The 25,285-nt window shown below is 41.2% G+C and overlaps 2 protein-coding genes across 2 annotated transcripts; both read right to left on the reverse strand.

The window, feature by feature from the left end:
- Window positions 1–5,157: 5,157 nt before the first annotated feature.
- MTG2 (mitochondrial ribosome associated GTPase 2) lies at window positions 5,158–9,786 on the reverse strand. Its single transcript, XM_062504939.1, has 6 exons — window positions 9,574–9,786; window positions 8,345–8,492; window positions 7,649–7,764; window positions 7,159–7,377; window positions 6,356–6,494; window positions 5,158–5,962 (listed from the first exon to the last, which is right to left on the reverse strand). Exons 1-6 carry the CDS (start codon window positions 9,784–9,786, stop codon window positions 5,568–5,570), a joined length of 1,230 nt encoding a protein of 409 aa, XP_062360923.1. The 3' UTR covers window positions 5,158–5,567.
- Window positions 9,787–13,418: 3,632 nt separating this feature from the next.
- SS18L1 (SS18L1 subunit of BAF chromatin remodeling complex) lies at window positions 13,419–25,099 on the reverse strand. The gene is made up of 11 exons (XM_062504976.1): window positions 25,031–25,099; window positions 22,374–22,450; window positions 21,644–21,728; window positions 20,699–20,843; window positions 17,960–18,157; window positions 16,818–16,982; window positions 15,827–15,928; window positions 15,335–15,427; window positions 14,586–14,705; window positions 13,814–13,941; window positions 13,419–13,670 (listed from the first exon to the last, which is right to left on the reverse strand). Exons 1-11 carry the CDS (start codon window positions 25,097–25,099, stop codon window positions 13,644–13,646), a joined length of 1,209 nt encoding a protein of 402 aa, XP_062360960.1. The 3' UTR covers window positions 13,419–13,643.
- Between the last annotated feature and the right edge of the window lie 186 nt (window positions 25,100–25,285).

The raw sequence follows: 25,285 nt of genomic DNA on the forward strand, positions 1-25,285 counted from the left end.
CATGAAGAGGGTAAAGTGGATACTGGAGGATTACTTCCCAAATTCCAGGTCGTCTGTCTTGCCAGAGAATGTGGCTCTGCAAGTTGCTAGGATCCAAATCCAGACAGATATTTTAATTCAAAATGTTTAAAATTCAGCGGGATGTAGGCTTTTCCAAGCCTGGCTAAGTTTGCACCTCAGCCTTCCATGATTCAGTTTCTACCACTGAAAGAAGATTAAAAAATCACTCAGAAACATAAAGTAATGTAATTGAAAAAAAAAAATTAAACCCGTGAAATTTTCATCCATCAAAACCATTTTCTTAATGGCCACAAATTAGTTAATGAAGCTGGAAAATTTAGGTTGATTTAGAAAGAGAGATGTGTTAGATTTCCAAAATAAAGTACATTTTTTTCAGTGTATAGATACAAGGGGCAGTAGCACAGCTAATGTGGAACCCAACCCATCACATAGTGGGGCAAGCTTCAAACCCACAACTCCTGGCTCTGGAGTTATTTAATGTTATCAGATTTTGTTTGTTTGTTTTTTCTTTTTAGACAGAGCTCAGCATCCCAGTAATTGCTTATTTGCACCACTGCTTTAAACTTCCATTACGTGTCTGCTGTGGGGGTGGGTTAGTGAAGAGAAGAAACATTTTCTAAAGCCATGCAGTAAGAAAATATTGATTTAATACAGTGACATTTTACCAGGTTACTTTTTAAATGTGATAAATGTGAGTCCTGTCTGGACAAAGCACTCTAGCTGCCCAAACTCATCTTCCTGATTTATAAGAGAGGAAAACAACAGGAAATGAAGAGCCACAAACCAGTATGATTTCATGAATAAGATAATCAAAATAGGGATACTTCATCTGTAATATCACAGATGTCTTCTTGACAAGCAGTGTTTTAGCAATTACATTGCCTCATGCAAATATTTTTCGTCATAATCATTTTCCACTTTCAGTGGAAGATTAATTTATCTGGATTTAGAGAGGGAATAGTAACTTCTGTCAGTAGCTGATTATTCTCTGTACAAAGGAAGTTCTGGGTGGGGATTCACAAGTCTTTGGGAAACAATGATGTTCCAGTCTCAAAGGTAATTAAGCACTGAGAACCCAAATGCCAAGATTTAAATGAGAAATCTTTAAACCATGACGAAGAAGCTTTTCCATATGCAAAAATTGATCCCAAACCATCAGATGCTTTCTAAAATATTGACTGTTACCAGCACATTAATTGCCTATCGATTTCTCCAGTTACAAAGACAAAAACGCCCCACGTAGGATTTGAATAACAAAAGATAATTTGTTCTGCCGTTCACTTTCAGCTTTTCAATCAGTCTTAATAAGTCTGGATCTAAAGTGCATTTCTAAACCTGCATTTTAAAAGGTGGTTGTGTCTGTATCTAATATTTTCAGCGTATGTGAATAAGCACGAGGCTCTTCATGTCTTGTGTTTTCTTGTACTCACTCATCATGACATAAAATAACATCATCTGAGTTTGCTGCAGTGCTACAGTCAGGTTAAAAGCCCACCAAACCGAGGCCAGGTCACCACTGCATTATACCACTCACTCCAATTAAATTAATTGAATGTTACCAGAATAAAATGGATTGTAACAACATAGCCAACCACAGCCTTCTTACTGAAATGGAACATGCAGACAGGAGTGAGTTATTAAACCATAATTATATAGATTTGTAGTATGATTGATCTTCTGATCTCACTCATCAGTCAGGAAATATGTATAAAATACACAAATGCATGTCCTCACCGTGGTGGCATAACAATACAGTAACGTGCAAAGAAGAGAGCTGAGCAAGTAATGCACACTTCAAGGAGTCAAAGCTATATTTTATATATACAAGGGCAGAGAAAAAAAACCCCAAGCCCTATGGATGACAAATCAGATGCTGTTAAGGCCTCTTTGGACAATTCTATTTCAATCAGAAAAGAGGAGAAAAAAAATTACTCTCAGTGGGGAAACGAAGGACAAACACAATCTCAACATTAAAACAAGGTTGATGAAAATCTCTCTGCCTTTCTCTTCCTACCAACTAGGTTTTATGACTCATAAAAATGGGCACAAGCCACATGTTAAATTTCAGAACTGCTTAGAGAAAAATCAAGAGTGCAGTCTGAAAGGAGCTTTGTTCCATTATCAAGAGTTGCAAAATCATCTTTCATCATTATTGGCATAGAAATATAACCTTCCCTCCAAATAAAAATACTCCCCTCCAAGTAATAACTGCAGTCTTTCCAAATGTCTACAGTGCAGGCACATTGACATCCCTCTTTATAAAAAAAAGAAAAATTAATTGCTGGGCAATACCATAGGAACTGCAGCATGGAAGACAAGCAGAAAACAGCTGTTCCTCAAAGGTCAGGCACACATTAACGCTGGGGTGAAGTTCAGCCGTGTCAGGGTGGAGTCTGAATTCACACCAAAGCCCTTTCCACAACAGTGCACTGACACTGCAGGTGTTGGACAGGGAGCCCCACTAACAGGATCCCATGGAAGACATGGAAAAGCAGCTGGATGGTGGATCTGTAATCTTCTACAAACTATGACAAGATCCTACTCCATGTGCACGAGCATCTCTGGCTCACAGCCACTCCTGTCATTCTTTAATTTGAATTAATGAACAGGTAACAAGTTGTTCAGCATGTTCAAGTCAAGAATACTTATTCACTTAGCACAAATCTACTATGAAGACTCTTAGTAAGGACACAGACAATAATGGAAGATCTTCCCTAATGTAAAAAAAAAAAAATATATATATATTAGGTAATATACAAAAGTGCTTCAGGAAACTGTAAGTAAAGTAGATTGCAAAATATCTCATGCTTAAACACACGGATTCAATGCTTCAGTTAATGTACTGCAATGAGTCCTCAGTATCCACGTTTAAATGTGCTGTCCTTTCTAATGCTTGTTTTTACATTAGTATTTGATTTTCTTTTTCTGGGCAATTTATACCACTTACATATTCCAAGGACTTAAAAAGGGGGAAAGGACTGACAATAAATATAAAACCCCTACAATTAGCACTGAAATAATGTTGTAATCATGTACTAAAAAATCACAGAAGAGTACTAGAACTGTAAAGGGCTAAACAAAATTACAGCTCAGGCTTCTCCAGGAAATAGGGAATTGTTGGACTTACAATTCACACTGAGTTCCCATGGTTTATTGTCCAAATGAGAAATAAAATCTACCATACCTCTCCTCTTGCCAGCTTATGGAGCAAAGTCACCATCAAAGGGCTCAGCAGAGGAAAGCAATAGGGAGTTAAGGAAGCATACAAAAGAAATCCACCAAAATCTAAGTCAAAACAAGCCCACCCACCCCAGCCCCTGAAAAAAAAAAAAAGGAAAGAAATCCTATAGCACACAACTCTTCCCTGAAACAATTCGCCACTAAACTGATTATTTTTTCCCTTTCTGGTTTTAGAGGCAAAATGCATTTCCTTTGTAAATACTTCATTTTCAGCAGAAGCAGAGGTTCCTCCTCAGTCCCGTGCCTCCACCGGAATGGGATCCGAGAGATTTTAGTGCTAACTCTGAAGGAGCACCCTGGGAAATGTGACCCAAGTGATTATGGCAAGTCCACACTTCCAACAAAGAGCTGTTCCAACAGCCAGGCTGGAGCTATTTGGCACTTTTCATAGCCGGATGAGGGAGTACCTGATGCTGCAAAGCCTCTTTGAACCCTGTTAAAAACACGGCTGTAGGAACTCTGTGCTGTCACCTCAGAGCAGGTGGCTGAAACGCTACAAAGAACCCAGCTCCAGGATCAATGGCACATTCCCGGGAGGTGTCAGGAAACCTGCTGTGCTTTTCTTGCACCAGTAAACAACACTGCTCTCCCTGCAAGGACTGAGGGTACCTCAGCACTAAAGGAAGGGTGGGAGCTGCTGAAAGCACTGAGCCTTTTGAAACGGCCTCAAACACAGCCAGTGTGTGCAAAGCATCTGTGGGTATTAAATAATCTCCTGAGAAGGTGCACCAGCTTTGTTCAGGCAACCTTCCCCAGGTTTTAATAAAAGTGGTTGAAAAGCGTGTAGAAACAGCAGGAAGAACAGCAGTGAAGCCTAAAAATGCTGCATAAATCCAAACAGAAGAACAGAACTGAACATTAACTTCTATTTAATTCAACTCAGTAAATCCCAGGGATGAAGCAAAACATGAGAGAGACTTTAAGATTTAATATTAGTTTTGATTTTTTCCTGATCCTATTTATACCAACATCACTGCTCATATTGCACAGATTCCTTCCCCCACCTGATGACAAATAGAAATACTCTGAATATGAACTTATGAGAGGTAACTACTTGGTTTGCCATAATTTATTAATAAATTCTGGCTTTAAAGTTGACATGTACCTTTTCAGAATTAAAACCCTGCTTTTATGGATGTTCCAAGCAGAAGCATTAGACTACCAGGGACAAAATCAAAAAATGTGCAGTGAATGAAGCAAAGGGAATTATCAACTTCACAGTGGTGGATTAAAAAGTGGTTAGAGGATACAGCTGAGTGTTTTTTCACATCCATTCAGTAATTTCCTCTATTTCTCACAGTGCTTGTGTCTCAGCACCTCACAAGCCTGTTCAGGTCCCTTATGAAAAAGTTTAATAATATATTTTGATTAATTTTGACTTTCCATTATTAAGATAATAATCTTTTACAGAAAATATAACCAGAGTATACAGAAGCAGCTCTTCTTTCAGTATGAGGAGAGGGCAAAGACCACTGTTCTAAATTAAGATTCCTGAATTCCTAAAGTTTAAGAACAGTCTATAAAATTACATAGTTTTAAAAAAAGGGACGCATACACACAAAGAACTGTATTTTTCCTTTATTTGATGTATCTAAGCCTAGGATTTCTCAGAACACTGCCTGAGATTCCTAAACAGGAGAACTCAGATTTGAGTCTCAAATGGCTGGTTCCTGGACAGTTTCTTCAGCTACTTAGCTACTGCCAACATTTAAATATAGTAAGTTATTTATATTAATGAGGAAATAATTTCAGTCATTAATTGCAGTTCTTTCATGCTTCTCCTCCCTAAAATTACTGAGCTGTGCCTCCTCTGAGGAGAAAAACCCACACCAAACCACAACAGGAGAAAAGTTTTGAGACATGACTGAAATTGGTCATCATATAAAAACAGATAAACACGGGACCACTTAATTTTATTTCAGAACTTTTGATCAGTGAATACTGAGACAGTCATTTCACTACACTTCATAAAATAAGCCAACATCTCCTGCAGATCCTGAATTTCAATTATTTCTACTAGACAGCATTCTCTCAATTCCATAGTATGCCAAACAAGAGCCAGGTTTCCAGTTCACCACCCACCATGATTACAATTTTCAAGCTTTGCTGTAAAACTTCAGAGACACCTCAAAGGTGAACAAACAAAACAATCCTTCCAAAGCAGCACTCCAGAACAAATCCCCATGCTGTGCCCTTCTATCTTAATAACGAAAACAACCCACAAGAAGCCCTAATCAGAGAGATGCAGTCAAATCAAACTATTTTAACTTTGTTCTCCTTCCAGCACAGTTCACAGCAGGAGGCTTCTACCACTTGACTGGGCTTTGTCCTTGTGACTGTTCTGTCTTCACATAAGTGTCATACAGTTCTCTCAGATGCAGCAGCAGCTCCTCCAAGTTGTCTCCTGTCAGTGCAGACAGCGCAATGACCCTCTCAGCTACCTGCTCCCTAAGGAGCGGCAGATTGATCCTGGACTGAGCAAGGTCAACCTTATTCCCAATCACAACACAAGGCCTCTCAGACAAGCCTTTTTCGTATGCCTCCAGTTCATATTTCAAGTGCTGCAGCTGAATCCATGGCTGAGGCACTGAGAGATCCACCACATACAGGAGGAAGCGGCAGCGCTCAATGTGCTTTAGGAAGGCTGTCCCCAGCCCACGGTTCTGATGAGCACCTTTGATTAGGCCAGGAATGTCAGCAACTACAAGAGAAATTTCACAGTGAATCCAGGAGATCCAATAAAACCCCCCCAAAAATCCCCCCAGTCTTTTACTGGCCAGTGTCAGTACTTTTAGAATTACATCTCAGTGCCTCAGTACTAAAGCACAACTCACGCTAAGTTTGCAGCTGTTAACTTTAAGAACACCTAAATTTAGATTACTCCAGTGCAGACAGAATACAGACTGACAATTTGGCACCAAGAGTACCTACAAGTGAAGGTGAAATGGGCTTTTAGTAGAGTTTTGTTTGAAGTTCTTCAGAACTAGCAAGAAGTCTACAGAACTCCTAAACCTATTTCTGCAGCATTTTAAAGCATTTACAAAGGTGATACAAATTGCTATCAAGGTACGCACAACAAACTTCAAATTCCTACCTGCCACTTGCTCATAGTCTTGATAGTGGACAATGCCAACGTGGGGGTTTAGGGTTGTGAATGGGTAGGCAGCCACAGCTGGCTTTGCCCGGGAGATGGCTCTCAAAAGTGAGGATTTGCCAGCATTGGGAAAGCCCACCTGAAATACAAACACCCACATTTCTCAATCTTTAAACAAATCTGCAAAATTCTGCCAGACCAGACAGTTATTCTGCAGCTGTTGGACTACATCAAGAACATTTTGCAGCAAAGCATAACTTTCACAGCTCTGCCAGCTGGTGTTAGAATATTTCCATACTCAAATACAAAAATAGGTTAAGCTCAAAGTTGACTCAGCATTTTTCATCTCAGAGGGTGATTAACCTGAGTTTAACAAAATCAAATGTTTAGTATGTTGAAAATTTTAAAAAGAGAAATACAGTGATGAAACAGATTATTTGAATTTTATCATTTAGGAAAAAAACCCAAGAAAACAAACCAATTTAAAAGAATTCTCTATACTGTACTATTCACCTGCAGAACCAGCAGACAAAGCTGCTGCACATCATTAGCAATCACTGATGAATCTTGTTTCTGTATGTATAGTATGGATTTTAGCAGAAGTAGGACAACACCAAGTAGCATGAGAGTGACAGCTCTGTGAATCACTTTGGACACCCTTCTACCAAGTAACACAAGAAAGCATTGAGCTGCATCTCCAAACAAGCAAGCCAGGGGCTAAGAAAATGTTATCACACATTATTTCTTCAGTCAGTCAAATGTCATCCTACAGCCAAATGGAAGCCCAACCAACAGAAACTCACCAATCCTGCATGAGCTGTTGTCTTGAGCTCCAGATGAAGGATCCTCTCCTGACCTGGCTCTCCTGGAGTAAATAATGTCGGAGCACGGTTCTCATTGGAGAGAAAGAAGAGATTCCCTTTGCCTCCAGCTCCTCCATAAGCTGCAATGTACTCTTCTCCATGCTGAGTGAGGTCAGCCACAACTCTGCCATCCTCCTTCACCAAGGTACCAACAGGGACCTCAAAGTGAAGAGATGCAAGCATTACACTGAAGCTCAAAGCCCGTAGCAAATCCTTCACCAGCCGATTTCAGATCTGCATCATTCCTGCGTATTCTTAAGGTGAAGAACCCAGAAAGAGAATTGTATTTCATGGAACTCACTTTCTGAACTCAAAGAGCACCATCAGACATTTACCCTTCATTACACATGAGATTTGCTCACAATAAGGTTCTCCAGCTTGAAAACCAACCAGGTACCAAGCTACCACACAGTCACTACCACTGACTTACTTTAACATACATGTGTGCACCATTAGCTCCGTAACGGTTTTTGCTTCCTCCTCTCTCTCCGTGAAAACCCTGATAGAAGGGGAACACTGAAGAAAGTGATTTCATTTGCTGGTCAGCTGTAAAGCAAAAGACACACATTTTGAACACATTGCTTTAGTAAAACAGGCACAAAAAAGTCACTCTTGACTGTTCTTTCCCTTTTTGAATATTGCATGAGTGTACATCCTATTTACTGTCTCAACAATAGCATATCAGGGAAGACTAACACTAATCTAAGTAATGATGAAGTTTAACTGTCTGTACTTAGCTGCTTAGGTTTATTAATGTGGTCATTCCAAACCAGAATTAATTTGCTAGATTAGATTTTACAGCAGGGTGGTATATAGCTTTATATATCTTAAGAGGAAAATTTAATCAGATCCCAGCCTTAACGTACACAGTCAGCCACCAGGCACTAAAGTATCAGCAAAATACCTCGATTTTCAAAATTCTTTCTAAGGCTGTCAAGTGTCATTTATGTCCTCCTTACCACAGCTCAAGACAAAACTTCAAAAGCAAAGACATCTCACACAGAAATAACCACTTTAACCCTTTTGCCATTTGCCACTTCTTACCATGCATGTAGGGCCGTTTTTGCTGGGGTGGGATGTTAAGAAATAAGACAACACAAAGCAGAACAGATCCAGTGAGGTTTACCTTTAAAAATGACATGACCTCCATCACCTCCATTTCCACCATCAGGACCTCCAAACACTTTTCTGGGCTCGCTGTGGAAGGAATGGCCCCCTCCTCCTCCTTGCCCTCCAACTACGCGCACTTTCCGCTGATCCACAAAATAACGCGTCTGCAACAAGGGTGGGGGTTGTTCCCTTTAAGTACAATTTATCAGACTCATCTTCCAGTAAGTTTTAGTTAATAGGAAGACCTGTTATTTTTAGCCATGATTAATTCAATTCAACAGTAAAAAAATAAAATCAGAACTCTACATCAGAACTCTGCTGCCATTCACAGATCAACTAAATGCAGCGTACTGAGCATAACCAGAAAGAAAAACATAATTTATATTTCAAGTTTTTTTAAGAACTTATTCAAAAGCAAATGCCTAGAGGCTACGTTGATATAACCTTATCTATCTCCAGAAAAGGGGCTGAAATTCCCAATGGAAAATATTAGGAAAGTACATTTATTGACAGGTGGAATTGTTTACACAGAGGGATGAAAAGAGAAAGTGTGACCATGACCACGATAACTTTCAAATTCTGTCAGTTACTAAGGGAATTCATAATGAGAATGGGCCTTAAGTGTCACTTTAAATAAACGGCACAAATAGCACGTGAGGGAGAAAAAGTCTTATTAGTGTTATGATACCAAAGATAAGCAGCTGAAAAAGAAACCCCTCTCAACTGAACTTTTGATAACCAAATTTACAGTACTACTAAAAAGCCTCTTTTAGAAAGTATCTGGCACCACCACATGGCGAGACAGTAAACTATGGCTTTTAATGGGAAGTGATCAATAGAAAATAAGATTTTCCAGAGACGTGTAAATACAAAAATAAGATGAAGAATTAATTCTGAAGTTTCTCTGACATAAAGTGATGCTTGTCTGGCAGCTGATTACATCGCAAGACTAAAAAAACAGTGAGAAACAGAACAGTATTTTAGATTTAAAGCTAAAGTACCATTTTACAGCTTTAGCTTTAAAAACACTTTTTGCTTTCTAGACTTACAGATTCTTCCAGCCCAAAGAGGCCAAAGGGAAAGGGGCCCGCTACTACGATCACTGCGAACTCGGAGAATATCGCGGGCCAGACGCATTTCCTCCCTATTCTGGTACTCAAATTATAATTTAGCCAGTCTTTCCTCACTCCAGCGGCGGGAGCTGTGTCTGAGGCACCCCGAACTCGCACACAGCCCAGCACTTACCAGCTGCCGCTCGGAAATGGCTCTTTTCTGCCTCAGCCGCCTGTCCTTGGCGCACCGGGCGCACGTCGTGGAGAAAGCCGGTGGGTTGAGCAGGAGCAGGCCCGGCTTCCAGGGACTGCGGCCGCTCGCCCCGGCCCCGCAGCGCCTCAGCGCGGCCCCGGCAGCGGCCGGGAGCGCCGAGCTGCCCAGGCCGGCCCCGCACAGTACCGCCATGGAGGGGAGGGCACGGCACGGCCCCGCCTGGGCCTGCTGAGCGCAGCCGCTGAGGAGAAGCCGCGCCCCGGCACCGCCGGCCCTCACGGCCCCGCCTCAGCCCTGCCTCAGCCCAGCCCTCACAGCACTCACAGCCCTGCCTCAGCCCGGCCCTCACAGCACTCACAGCTCCGTCTCAGCCCGGCCCTCACAGCACTCACAGCCCTGCCTCAGCCCGGCCCTCACAGCACTCACAGCCCTGCCTCAGCCCGGCCCTCACAGCACTCACAGCTCCGTCTCAGCCCGGCCCTCACAGCACTCACAGCCCTGCCTCAGCCCGGCCCTCACAGCACTCGCAGCCCTGCCTCAGCCCGGCCCTCACAGCACTCACAGCCCTGCCTCAGCCCGGCCCTCACAGCACTCGCAGCCCTGCCTCAGCCCGGCCCTCACGGCACTCACAGCCCTGCCTCAGCCCAGCCCTCACGGCACTCACAGCCCTGCCTCAGCCCAGCCCTCACAGCACTCACAGCCCTGCCTCAACCCAGCCCTCACAGCACTCACAGCCCCGCCTGAGCCCGGCACCCACCCCGTGTCCCCGGAGCGGCGCTCGTGAGGGCGGAGACCACCCGAGGGTCGGCAGAATCCGGAATGGCTTGGGTTGGAAGGGACTTCAAAAGATTATCTTGATGCCTTGGGTTTTAGTTTTTCTGTTTTTCAGAATCTCTGCTGCGTAGTGTGTAACTCTGAAACGTCATATTAGGCGTTAGTAAGTTCTCTTCACAGAGTAGTTAGACAAAACAATTCATTTTTAGCTAGAGAATCAAGGGCAACTGGAACCCAAAAAGCAGAAACAACAGCCAGGGAAAGTGGGCAGGCCAGGGGCTGAGACTTAATAGCCCGGGGTGGTTGGATAATTGACCCCAATGTGTAGATGAACCAAAACTTCAAGTGTTAAAATTCGTGACCTGGATCCATCTTGGATTTGATTTGGGTGTAGCCCTGACCACACTCTTGCAGTGCCCAAGGTGTATCCTTTCAATAAATACCCATTTTATTCCTTTTGCTCTGTCTAGTCTCTGTTCCAGGTCAGCCTTTCCAGACAACAGTCTCCTTCCACCCTCTGCCACTATCCCAGGTTGCTCCAAGCCCCATCCAGCCTGGCCTTGGACACTTCCAGGGGTGGAGCAGCCACAGCTTCTCTGGGCAGCCTGTTCCAGGGCCTGACCACCCTCCTGACAGCCCATCTCACCCTGCCCTCTGCCAGTCTGAAGCCGTTCCCTCTTGTCTCATCACTCCAGGCCTTTGTAAATAGTCTCTTTCTGTCTTCCTTACAGCTCCCCTCAGGCACTGGAAGGCTGCAGTTAAGGTACCCCAAAGTTCACCCTAACCAGGCTGAACAATCATGATTCTCTCAGCCTTTCCTCACAGCAGAGCTGCTCCATCCCTCTGAGCAGATTGGTGGCCTCCTCTGGGTTCTCTCCAACAGGTCAGTTCTCTGAGGAGCAGAATTCTGAGGAGCAGAATTCTCCCTCCTTGCTGCCCATGCTGCAGATCAGCCTGGCACACCGGGGATTTCTGGACTGGGGGAATTTCCAGCCCTCACCCACCAGCACCCCCAAGGAAAGGCTAACCCATGCTATCCATTCCATCTGCCACAAGAAAAGCACCACCAAATCATGTTCAGGTAATATTTAAACTAAACCATTTTCAAGCATTCTGTATTACAAAACAGAAGATGATACAGTTCATGGAAGAAGTCAAAATGCTGGCATCACTTTGTTTCCACATTAATACATAAAAATGGACGACACATTAAATAAACGTTTTGTTATTAACAATTAGAAATATTAACACCAAAAATCATGTATAAATTAGGAAATAAATGTACAAACTATTTCCAAAGTGCTCTTTCAAATACATTATATACACAACATTCACGAAGTTCTTAATGTAAGACATTTCAGATTGATGTAATGTTGCTGTTTCAGTTTAAGTGTTGTTCTTATTCTCTCAAAAGCATTTCAGCACTTTCAAAAACCACATGACGGGTGAATTCCCAAACTGGCAAAGAGCAATATTGCATTCTTTTGGCTACCTGTAATAGTAATTATTATAAAGAAAACAATCTAACTTCCTTTCTGTTCCTTGCTATTTGAGAGTACTTATTTGTATGAAAACACCAGCAGGAAAGATAAGAGAAATGAGTATTGACTAAAAAAAGTCTTCTATTTTACCAGTAGTTGAAATTATTAACATAGGAAGGACAGTGCTTGGACATTTAATAGTAAACTCTCTAGTTGTCCAGTTAAAGATTTTCTTCTAAAGGAAAAAAAAGTAATCAGTTGAGAGATGTTGTATTTTTCTTGTGGTCTCTGTTTTTCAAAATATAAAGTACTTAAAATCCCATAAATAACACCGGTCAGACAATGAAAAGGAGAAAATCCTACAGAGTGTATTTACTTTAGATTGTAAATTTGCTGTTAATCTCATATAAAAAATGTTTGCGGGCTACAGCCACCCCAGCTTTTTGCTTCAGAGAAATTTGGACACAGTATTTTGTTCAATACTTATATAAGCACTTTAAAAGTACCTTTTTTTCACCCCCCCAAGACTTATAAAACTGAATAAAAGCGACTTACATTGTTCATACTTATTTTTACATACCACTAATTTTTCTCTCTAAATTCTCCCTCTATAGGTTTTCTCTCACTGGTTGACCCCATTAATATCTCCCCTCTCTATATGCATAATGTCTCACAATTAAAGCTGAATTTAATTGCTTGTCTGCAATAAAGATGTTTGGTTTGGTTTTTTTATAACCTCTGAACTATTTTGTTGTCAAGCTACAGTAGGAAAATAAAAGTGATGATGAGCTGTAAGAACAACAGACCAACAGATTTGACAATATTTATGGTTATAATGCTTGCTGGGGAATCTGAGCAAGGGCAGCACAAGAATCAGAATAAAAAAGGATGTCAGCCACCTGCTTGCAAAATTTGGCACAAAAATGTATATGCAAGTTATAAAATAGGAATAGGATATTCAAGATGGGACTTCTGCCAGATGTTTCTCTCAGCTAAGCACGATATGAAGCAATATTGATGTTGAGCAGGTTGACACTGCAGGTCTCAGAGCTCCCTTCTGTTTTTCTTTCCACGACAGAAATACCTTTGTTTACATGGACATATAAAAGGTGCCTCTATTTATTAAGATTTCTATGATCATAGGTTTGGATCCTCTTTCTGTACCTTTCACAACAGAAATGTGGAGTTAAGCAGATTACTGAATTACAGGATTTGGGTAGGTAGGTATTACAGAAGTTGCAGTTATTTTTTTGTCATATAGCATAGAACTATCTTTTTATAAGGTATGTATCCATCCCCTTGTTCTGTAGAAGTAAACTGAAGAGCTATGGATTTTGGAGGCTGGCAGGTCATCTTCAATGCATCCAGTTAAAAAAAGATCAATAACTTACCACAGGGAACTTCCCTGGACTGAGATGTGACTGATGGGCTTTGCATTGAGCCAGACTGCAGAACAACCTGGCTGTTTTCCAGAACGGGGCACAACTGTGATCTAATGATCCTAAAGCTATTCAGAAACATCAAGAATGGGACAAGAGGGGGTAAATGGAAAACTTCTGCATTGTATCAACATACAGTACTATACACAGCACCAAATATCAAACCATTAAAGCATTGTCTTGTTACCAGTAGTGCACTGCTTCATATCCAGCATGAAATGAACACTGTTCACATACAGACGCTGCTTTGTGCTAAGGGGTAACCAACATATTACAATTAATCAAAACTGCCTGTACATCCAGTTCAAAAGATTGAGATACTATTGAAAGGAATCTGACACAGCACTGTATTCTTTTATTGCTGGTAATTTCCATATTGTCCCTGTTAAAAAAAAAAAAAAAGAAAAATAGAAATGTTGAAGGATAATATATTGGACGTATAGCTGCACCAAATTATTAGACAGGTTTATAGACAGAACTAACAGCCAGATCTGCTCTTTCAGAGCAGAGATTTAGACAGTTTACCTGCTCATAGCCATAAGGCCTCTGTTGCTGAGCGGATGGGCCTGTCTGGGAAGCTCTGTAACTTCCATATTGCTGCCCCTGTCCCTGTTGGTAGCTGGAATACTGTGAAGAGGCTCCTTGTGCAGGACCTGAGAAGACAGTAAAATCCATTACAGGCTTGATTTGCTGGGGGACTTCTTAGAGTTAATACACTCTAAAACATGAAGCTAACAAATGAGGTAATTGCAGCAGTGTAAAACTTCAGGTTTTAAACCTAGCTCAAAAAATGTCATAATACTTCTAAGTGAAGTCTCTCTGAACTCGGTATTGTCACAGCTCACTTATGACCTCTATGCAAACTACCTGGTCTTTATTTTAGTCACAACTGCATGTTTAAATTCCTATCTAATCTGGCTATGCCACCACAGGCAACAGAGGAGTGATTCTCTGGATTGCTGATGTTCTTTGTCATGTCAGTTCAGAAGGACTAGGTGTGTAGGAGGCCTGGGAACCCAGGCAGTGACCTCCTGATGATGTTTAACACAAAGTCAGCATGAAGAAAATGTGTATTTTCTAACTCCTAGCAAAAGAGAGAGGGATTCATGATGGAATGCAGTGCTATACTAATGTATGTTTCTGCCCAGAATCCTTTTGCTAGATCTTTGACTAATTTTGGTACATTGTTAATCCAATGTTAATCAAGGCAATATTTTACAGCCTATTTTAGCCTAGGAATGGAGGCATCAGGGTGAAACACTGCAAAAACTTGATCAGCCACTGAGAGTTTTCTTACCATATCCTTGCTGTTGTCCTGGGTAACTCTGTTGATTTGGATATTGCTGCTGGGAATATGTTTGCTGTTGTGCAGCTCCCTGTTGGTATCCTGCCTGCTGCTGGCTGTACTGAGAATTTCCTGGAGAGGGAAATAATTGGAATTGCCTGGTCACAGATGAGGCAGGTATTTCACTGTACATGTGGATCATAAGGAAAACAAAGACGTAAGGAGCCTTGGTTTGGAACTCACATAAAAATACTTTTTGGATTTTGCCAAGCAAGATGTTTATTTTTCCAGTGATTTTTAGTTCTTTTGAATAGGAGAGTTACTTATTTATACATATCACTAAGCAAACAAATAAACAACCTGTTCCCCAAAGGACATTTTTTACCCCAGAAGGGCTTCAGAAGAAAAAGTCAAAAAGATAGGTCTGCTAGAGTAAATAGGTGTTTTCTCAAGAAGCCCTCTCATTGTATTTTCTTCTAGATAATTTAGATATAAACTATCTTCTAGATAGTTTATTCATATATCCCAGAAAGATCACTTATCTAGTTGTTACTGGTATTTTTTTTCAAGTACCTGTGATGGAAATTCCATTTGCTGTATCCTGAAACAACAAAATGAACAGAGGCTCTCTAGATGACATCGCTTCTCCTAAATGCCACCTTGCTGCATCATAATTCCCTTAATATTTCCAGTTAATTTAGAGTTCAGATATCTTAATAATATATTGAATTTACTGTTGAGAGTTTGCTGTATTTTCCTACCTCCTTCATAGTAGTGTTGTGTAGAGTCATCAAACGACCGGTCGTAGCTCTGTTCAGTATAGGATGACTGCTGATAGGCATAATCACCATGTCCTGCAAGGAGTCATAAACACTTGTCAGATACATTCTTAATGGGACCATAGACATAGTGTTGAATATATATTTAATATATATTATTAAGCTGCTTATGCACCAAGATGAGCTAAGAGTAAATACAGACCCTTAGGGAGAATATCAAACATGTGGCAAGGAAAGTCACACCAGTGGATAAAACTCTTTACTAATCCAAACTGGGCTTTGGGCTGTTTTTGGAACAGCTTATGTAGCAGGGTACACTGATGTGCATGTTTTGTACCAGGTTCCCATCCCCTGGCATTCTAATTTTCCAGCATTTAAATTGTAAAGGAAGCATAATAGGTTTGCCATGTCCCTGGATGTGGCAGTTGTGGTGCTCTGCACTTAATCACGGTGAGCCCAGCTCAGAGGAATTACCATCTGGATAGTATTGCTGATTCATAGGTTCTGATGAGCCTTGGCCATGACTGTACTGCTCACTGTAATATTCTTCTTGACCCATGTACTGCTGTGAGGAACCTGCAAGGCACAAGACAAGGCAAACTGAGCCTGTGGACTCCTAAGGGATGGGTTTCTCTTATCTAATATTTTTTTTAAAGAAAACAAGCTTTATGTCTGGATAAGCAAAGAATTGAGAGCAGTTATAAAGATGTTTTGCTCACTAGAAAAAGGAAATGCATTTGTATTCTCAGACAAAGATGGCTGAAATTGAAATCACACAACAGTCAGCAACACATCCTAGAATCACTTCTGCAGCAACACCGAACGTAAGGGCTACATTTCATCTACTAATCTGAGTTCTTAGAAAGCACAGGAATAGATTCCATGGTCAAGAGCACAGTCAGAATTAAATATATTTTCATTAATACATTAATTTGGTTCTTAGCAAAATTCAGTTTATTTTAGAATCAGTCTAGAAGCTTTATTATTTCTTAGAACTTAATCCAGAAAGGTCTTAGAGCATGGTAGTTATCCTCTGGTGTTTTCCTTTCCTTGGCCTAACTTTTCATTCTAATTGCTGGCAAACTGTATCTTCTTTCCAGAAATGTGTTCCTTGCTAACTGTGCCATGTGAGGGCTGATCCAACACCATGGGAAAGAACTGAATAGATTCCCAGTGGTTTGAATGAGATGTATATCAAATTGTTCATCTTTTCTTTAGAGATTTATGATCCCTTTTAGACAGAATTAGTTTTCTAAACACCTGAAATAATTAAATAGATAAATCTTGAAAATAGATTCAGGTTTATCTCATTGTCATGATACTTGCACCATTCAGGATTTCCTGTGCTCCTGGGTGGGATTCCCTGTTTGTAAATGTGACTTGGAAATTTTGGTGACTTATGTACCCTACAGGAAACACTGAGTATCATCAGTGTAATGAGAGTTCTATCTGATAGCAATTTTACCTTGCTGTGAAGCTCTGTAAGGGCCCATGGGTCGCTGCCCCATCATGCTGTTGCCTTGGTTGCTCTGGCTCATCATGGCAATGGAGGATTGTCCCTGGTAGTGCTGGCTCCCTCCTTGTGCCGAGTTGTAATGTGACGTTGCTGCTTGCTGGTGCATCATGGAGACTACAATGGACATGGAAAAGACTGTTTTCCAAAGCTGGGGCAGTCCTCTCCTAGCCCCTTTGGAAGCAAGTTAAAACCTTCAGCTAACATGCATCCTGAAAATTCTGTGAATTTTCCACAGGGGGAGATGTTTTCCTACTGGATTTATTTACTCTTCTGCACTGGAATCCAGAAAGGATCTTATTACATGGTCAGTTCTTGCCATTTGCTTCAACAGATATTTAAAAATACACCCAGCCTTGATTATTATTAGCTTACTTAAAAGAATGTAAACCTTATAGCAGTAGGGTTAAAGAAAGAAGCAAGAAATTATGTTTGTTCCTGTCTACCTCTGGACTATTTCATTGCTCCTTTTCTTTTCTAATATACTCTTTCTTCTGCTTCCATTTTCTCATACACATGATGATGATAGAGTTTAAGTAAACTGATATTCTAAGTTTTATTTGATCCCTAAATTTCATGCTGCTGTAAAGAATTCTAAAGCATCAGACATCCCATTCAATGCGATTGAACTAGCAAACTGTTTTTTAATTAAGAGATTAATTGAGTTGTCTGCTAGTCTCTTAATGCCCTGCAAGCCATGTGAAGTACCAATAAAATAACAAAATGGGGTAGTAATGTACAAACAGTAAATGTGTTGTACCCTGCCAGGTTCTTTGTGCTTGGGTAAAGGTGCTGCTCAGATCCTTCCCATGGCTGTGGGATTTCCTGCCAGGGCTATCAGACACCTCTACCCAACCCTCTTTTCCCCAGCTCAGCCCAAACCATGGCTAATTTGAAGCAAGTCTGAAACTGTTCTGACTTACACTGGCACCTGACACCTGGAAATTCAGAGATGGCTTAAAGATGTCTTTTCCTCTGGTACGTTTGTTGCTGTCTACAGAAAATATTTACAGAACAAAGTCATGTGTGGTAAACCCTCTGAGGTCACTGGAAGGTCAAGGTGGCCCAGGAGGAGGAAGAGGGAGTTGGTTTACCTGGATTAGACTGCATGTTGATGTTTGTTCGAGAGACATAATTGCCTATTGACCCCTGGCCTTGCATTGGCACATTCTGAGATGCAGGCACTGCGTGGCTGTACCCAGGGCCAGTCCCATGGCTGCTGACAGTCATACTCAGGGAGGTCGTGGGCATGGTGTTCTGGCCTGACTGCTGCATAGACACGTGGTTAGGACCTAGAAAAATTACAGAGATCAACAAGCAAATTTGAGCTGTTATTGGCAATGCACAGTGAGCATGAGGCTCGTGGCCTTTCTGAAATACCTTATGATAAAGCAAAACAAAAACCCAAAAGTCCTCATTATTAAAACACCCTGTTATCTACAGACAAATTAAAACTGCCTGCTGCACAGTTAGAGTGATCCTCCTCTTCCTGGCAGCCAGATCCAGACTGTACAGGATTGCAGATGGGAAGAACAAAAACGGCAGCAATGCCCTACAACCACTTCCTTGCAGTCAGCAGAATTAAAAAATGCCAGTAAGTTCAGGTACTTCTGAAAACACTTGGGACTCTAGAAACATCCCAGCCTTTTGGAATTTGTCCTTTCCTTCCTCTTGACCTGCAGTTGACTCCTGTTCCCCCTTCACACAGGCAGTGACAATGGGAAGGCACAGTAGTGGCAGAGAGAGACTTTGCACATTGCTGCATCCTCTGGGCTCCTCTATGACCAGCTCAGCTTCTCAGCTGGGGCTTCTGAAGTACCAACAGAGCCTCTACTCAGAGAACAAGCCTATCTTTCCCCTTCCTGAAGTTTGACCAGAAGTACCTCAGAGGAAGATAAATTTTCCAAGTGACCCTAACAGTGCCAGTTGTTACTCCCTTTCCAACATCAGAATGTAATCATCAGACTGCTCCAGCTACATCCTGGGTTTGTATCATCCTGCTTATCTGGCACTGTGCTTCTTTTTTAGAATTCTGTTGTAGCTGGGTAGCTAATAGTGGGGGAAATGGGGTTCTTGTTTGTTGTTTATTCCTGTAAATAGTTTTATGAATGAGTTTTGAAAAGTTGTTTTCACTGTATATTGTTACTATCAAGTTGTGATGGTGCATATTGTTGTCTATCTAAATTTAGCCATATTGTTGTCAATCTCAGTTAATTTAGGTGGAATGCAGAATCCTTAGAAGAGGCAGAATTTTGTTGTAATGTTTAAATAATGATATTTTAATTCAGGGTTATTAAATGTATCTGCAGCCTCTGAAAAACGTCTAACTCATTTAGTACAAACCTCATGAATTATCCTTAATGGATTTCATAGACATCAAAATGAGAACATTTGCTGTTAATTATTATATTTTCTTCTGATGAAGAGATACAAGCAACAGTTTCAACAAGAGATAACGAGAGCCAGCCCTCCTGAAATCAGTGGAGCTGGGTCAAAATGTTGCTACAGAAAATTATCTCTGTGTTTTGCTCCAGTATGTTTAAGTTGTAAAGCTGGTCCTTGTGCAACACAAGGTCACACAGTGTGTGAATGGAGATAGCAGTTGCCTTGAGTGAGAGATGGAATGAAGCAAGTGTTGGTAAACCTTGCCTTATTTGCATGGGAAAAATTAAGAGATTCTTGGCCTTCTTTAAAATAAGAAAAAAAAAAAAAAAGGTTGGCTAAGTTGTGATTGTAAGGGAAAATATGTGGATGAGTCCAGTCCTCAGGACTTCCAGTCTGGTTCTTTCAATCAACAGCAAATTACTACAAAGTTCTGGAGGAGGCTGGGCAGCAAATCAGAAAACCAAGAACAGTAGCACTGAAAATGTCTATTCCTGATAACACAAAACAATGTTTTGACTGACTTAATATATTACTCATACTCAGTATTAAATCTTTCAAAACAAAGGCCCTGAAAAAATTTAGTAAGTTCACTTTACAAGTTGTAGCTGTTTAAAACAGGGCCCTTATCCATTTGTTTAAAAGGTACTACAGGCTCAACCACAAAGCTATTTTTAAAAACTCAGAAGTAATTTCATGGCTTGTGTCTGCTCTTGAGTCCCCCTGCTAATGTCTGTGATTTTAGAATCAGATATTTCTATTTACAGAAACTGGTTTTGCTCTCTGTTCGCTCTGGAAGACACCCACAGAACCAAGAACTGACTGAATAACTATGATCTACAAAATAAACAGATTATTCATAATATAAAATGCACATACTAAAAAACTGTTTTTCAATTAGTTTAGTTGCATGAACAAAACCAAGCAGAGAGATTATATTATCTTATTAATATTAAATATCTGTGCAAATTCACTGACTGTGCAGTACAGTCTCTGAAAGCTTCTGTAGAGGACAAAGACTGGTGCAACACCAAATGATTTGAAAGGAGAAATGTATCCTGGAAGGTCTTTGCAATCTGAAGGCTTGGTTGTGTGGTTAGTCATGCAAGCAATTCCATTTTACCCTGGCCAACACTGCCACTTCTATGAGAAAAATACTGCAACATACAATTTTTCTTACTAAAAACTTGGATGCATCTTTACTTGGTGATTTTCATCACGCATTTTTTTTAAAGTCTTTAATTTCCTCTGCAGAAACACAAAGCACTCTGCAGAAGCCAACATCATTCCTGCCTGTAGCCATTTTGTGGTAATTTCAGCATGTGCCTGAAATCCCCATATGCCTGAAAGGTGAGTTAGGAGAGGTCTTTTCCAGCTCTCTAAGTATATTCTGCATTAATGATTTTGTTGCCAGGCAACAGCAAAGCAGCACAAAGGGGACCAAAGCTCACCATTGCTAATCTGACTCTGCATGAGGGAGGAAGGAGGAAGGCCAGTCCCGATGGCATCGCTGAGATTGCTCTGCGAGTGGAGGGATTGGTTGGCTGCACTCTGACTCATCCCTCCCGGGCCCAAGTTTATATTTTGCGTTGGTGGCTGTGAAACAACAAGGAGGAAAAGCACATTTTTTGGTTAGGTTTTTAATTAGAAAAACAGCAGCCCGCAAATAAACCTTGCTATGACTAAAAACTGCCTCGGCTAAATACATGTTTGCTTTTTGGGTGAACCTTTCTTGGTTTGACTCCTCTGTGTGAATGACATTGAGCATGACAGCAGCTGACAGGCAGCAGCACAGCAAAGGGCTTGAAATTGTGTTTGTCACAGAGTGTGGCTTCTGTGCTCGTTCCTCTGCACTCACATGGATTTCCAAACACAACCACTGTGGGGAATGCATTAGCAAAGACAACACAGGAGTGTGGTGACAGATTGACCTTTGCCAAGCTATGCTGCAGTTTGTGTTATGTGTGGTACTTCCCAAATCAACCCACTGACCAAGAACAACAACATGTGTAAAGTCAAATCAGTGCCCGAGTGTTGAATTAGATTTTTGACTTAAAATAGAGCAGCATTTTTTTCCCCCAGGTAATGAATACATTAAGAACAGGTAAGAATATTGAATGTGGAACAGATGGAGCTGTTCAGATCTGTACCACTGCATCATAAACCTTGAGCTATGGGACAGAGATTAACACAAATGTACCAAAAAATATAATTTAAACACAGTAAAAGTAACTTTTGATTTATTTGGTGGTCTACTTGGCCACTTCAAAACTTTTAGCTGTAAAAATACTAAAAAATGGTTCACTTGACATAGCTAATGCATCTGAGGGAAATAACTATGGTATTAGTTATACTAATAACTAATTATTAGTTACAGTAATTGTACTGGTACTTACAGCAGGAAGCAAGGACTGCATATTCTGGTTAGAGTCTGCTATTGTTGCCAAATAAACCAGATTTCTGTGCAAGATTTGTTGGTATCTACAGAACAAGGAGTAAAGCTTATTTGGAAAGGGTTAACAATACACAAAATTCCATGTCTTTCTCTTCCTCCCCCCTCCCCCCCCATATACAAATGGCTAGTTAAATTACCTTAACCCATTTTTAATCTGTCCTAATAAATAGCAGTAGCAATGACCCATGTCTGTGCAGTCATGTTTCCCATCAAGGATCAGTGTGCTCAACACCTCTTTTACAAAAGGATAAACTTAGGGGAAGGGAGAGGTATAAAAGCACTTTGAACTCCCTTGAAAGCACTCTGAACTGTGGAGCTGGGACCTCAGTCTTTGAGGACTGATACCCAGTCAGCTGCTCCAACAATCAGACACTTTTCCTTTCTCTGTCTAACAAGGGCCCTGATAGGAACAAAATTCCAAAACTCCAAAGCCCAAAACCTGTTTTCCTTGCCAGCAAGCTGAGAAGAACATGATTTTTTTTTCAAGAGCGCTCTAACTGGAGTGTTTACTCAAGCACCACCAGAACCATTTATGCTTCTTCACAGTTCTCCATGAACTGGAAAAGCTCCTAAGAAGGAACAGGAGTGTTTCCAAGAGCAAACCAACAGCTATGGGAAGAGTGAGACTTCAGGAAACATTTCCAACAAACTCCTGAATTCGTAATACTCACTGAGTACATTCTGCAGTTTTCCCCTTGCTCTGATAATCCATAATACATTGTATTAGGTGGTGATTTTCATCTAGCATCTGCATAAAAGAAATAGGACCAAAACATGTTACTATGAGAATTATATGAAAGTCCTGTGTTTTTGTGATCCTCCATCCTCTTTGGCACTGGATGGTGTTTCGTGCAGTTTTGTTGCTTTGGCTATTGTAAATTACCTACACGTGACTTTCTTGAACCACAAGGTTGATCCACTTATAAACAGTTATCTTTCAATACCCCTACAGAAGAATTCATGGACTTACCTTGTTCCTTAAATAGAAGATAAATTCTGATACTGAAGAAGGAAAACACTTTCACTGTGAGTTATCTCTGCCGCATGCCAAAATATCACCCAAAACCTCAGGTATTACTAACATGCCTACTTTTAAGTAAGAAACAAAGTTCAAACAATTAAACCTCCTCATTTTTCCTGCCCAGTACTAGAGCGTGCTGACATCTGAACCTGATCAAGTATAAAATTTGCATCACTGCAGCTACTGAAACCATGTTTAAGATGTCCTTACTTTTATTTAATGAACTCATAATATGATTAAAAGCTTAAAATATAATTTGATTTGTTTTGAAAATTCAGATGCATTAGTTTGTCTCTTTCCCCTAGACTTCTTGTGAATGCAGCTCACTTTCTCCAGGTGAATGAGTTAAAAAAAAAATAGCAGCATGTAGAAATTTAAATTTGCCTCTGGCATAATAGAGCTTGTAGGTACCACTGCTATCAAGTGCTTGCAAGATTGGGCCCTTGAACCACTGTGGCATCAGGGCAGGAGAGCTCCTGAAGAAAGAACCATTTCTGGTTCAGAACTGGATTTTACTGCCCTGGAAATGCTGTTTGATGAACTATTTTAGAAGCTGCCACTACTCTATTGCCAAAAGCTCTAACTTGCTCCATGTGAAATCTATTTTAGGAATATTTGATACTGGGATAAGAACAGCTTTGAAAGACTATTAATTGAGTTAATAAATAAAAATAAGCTGCTTATGTAATGTGAATGCAAATAAGAATAATCTTTTTCATTGAAATCTGTATATGTTCTTAAACGCTCACTTTAATGAGAATTTTTTGGAGGTTTGTTTTTTTCCTCCTTCTCTCTTTGCTCCATTTCCATCCTTGACTAAAAATCCCATCCAGTTCCTGTGCCTGCAAGTTGCTTCCTCAGCATTGCTGTTTGTCAAAGAGAAAATCACTGCTAACAGCCCAACACTGATGAACAGTCCCAAAGTAACCTGCCAGCAAATGCACCTGAGATGGGAAATGGTTTCACTTATTATTTTTAAAGAAAGAACATTTTGAAGCTTCCATGAAGTTTAAGCAAAAAGGCTTGAAAATCGAACAGAAAATACTTTATCTGCCCTTTGTCTGTGGCTATGGGTTTAATTACAGACTATCTGAATTATGAAATAAATCCAACTGATTTGGAGGTTAAAGGGAAACTTACTCACTGAGTCCGAAATATTTCAGTATTTAAAATGAATTGATTCACAACACCACGTGCTGCAAGAGCTCCACAAAACGGGATGTTTCCAAACAGTCTCCTGAGATGCAAACCATCTCTGAGCCTCTCTCGTGGCAGTTTGTTCTGCCTTCATCTCTGCTCTGTCACACCGAGGGGATTTTTTTTTTTTCCCCTTGAAGTCATAAATTGGCAGCAGCTCGTGGCTTGGCTGCACTGGTGACAGGTTAATTGCTGTGCTGGCAGTGGTACTTCTGCACTGGTCACTCTCAGCAAAGGGACCACACAGAGCTCACACCTGGCTGCCACCACGCCATGGGAACAGCACCTGAGCCGTGGGACACGGCCAGAATTACAGCAGGGGTACAACCGGCAAACAGCAGCGACAGTAAAAACATGCACGTTCTTTATTGACATTTCCAGCCTCGTCGCTCCTGACCTCGCTCCTGACCATCACCTTCTGCAGGAGGAAGAGTGCCAGGGTCTGCCTGTGTGTGCAGTCCGTGGTGCCAACCCTGGGGAATAGGAAACAATAACTTCCCAACTCGGCACCCTCTGATCTGGCCTCCACATGAGACCCATGCGGGGATCTCGTCTCCAGAGAAAATCGTTCAAAACCTTTGTTTGTCATTAAACATCAATAAACACATCACAAAAATAATAATTCATGAAAAATACCAGTGGCTGGTGCTCCCTCTATCTTCTGAGAGATTAAAATTCTGCATCCAGATACAAAAGAAAACCCTTGCAAATTCAGTATTTTATTTCAATTCCTTTTTTTTAGGTTGGATTCTTTGGGGGTCAGAAGCTGACATACCATCATAAATTAATCGCATATTTGCAAATTTTATTGCCGTTTCCCAATGTATGCTTGGCAGCGTTTCCCCTTGGCGAGCAGCAGGGATAACGTGCCATCCCGATTTTATTCCCTGCGTCCTTCTCTCGCTCTCTTTGCAGCGATCTGAACACCTTTGCTTTGTTCCACCTCCTCCTCCTCCTCCTCCTTCCCCCACCTCTCTCTCCAGCTGTCCATCTCTGCAGCCCTCGCAAATTCACGAGTTTTCCTGATCGCCCTAGAAATCAGCCTCCAGCTGCAGGAGCATGGACAGAATAAACGTCTAAAATTGTCTGTATAAAAGCATGCTCTTTTACCTTCTGGATAGTTTGCTGGGTGACCTCCCCTTTGCCTCTTGGGCGAGCAGAAGCAAAGGCAACCGACATGGTGGGGGTTTTTTATGTGTCTATAATATATCGGTTCCAGGCTCTAATAATATTGTTATTATCTGGCTGCTATTGCCGTGCGAGGATTCTCCGCAGTGCACGGGGAGGGGGGCGGCCGCAGATGGTACGATCTGCGCCCCGCGAACACCCGCGGGCGCCGCGCCCCGCGCCGCCGGGCACCGCCCC

Source organism: Cinclus cinclus, chromosome 18 (assembly GCF_963662255.1).
Source record: "Cinclus cinclus chromosome 18, bCinCin1.1, whole genome shotgun sequence".
Classification (NCBI taxonomy): domain Eukaryota; kingdom Metazoa; phylum Chordata; class Aves; order Passeriformes; family Cinclidae; genus Cinclus; species Cinclus cinclus.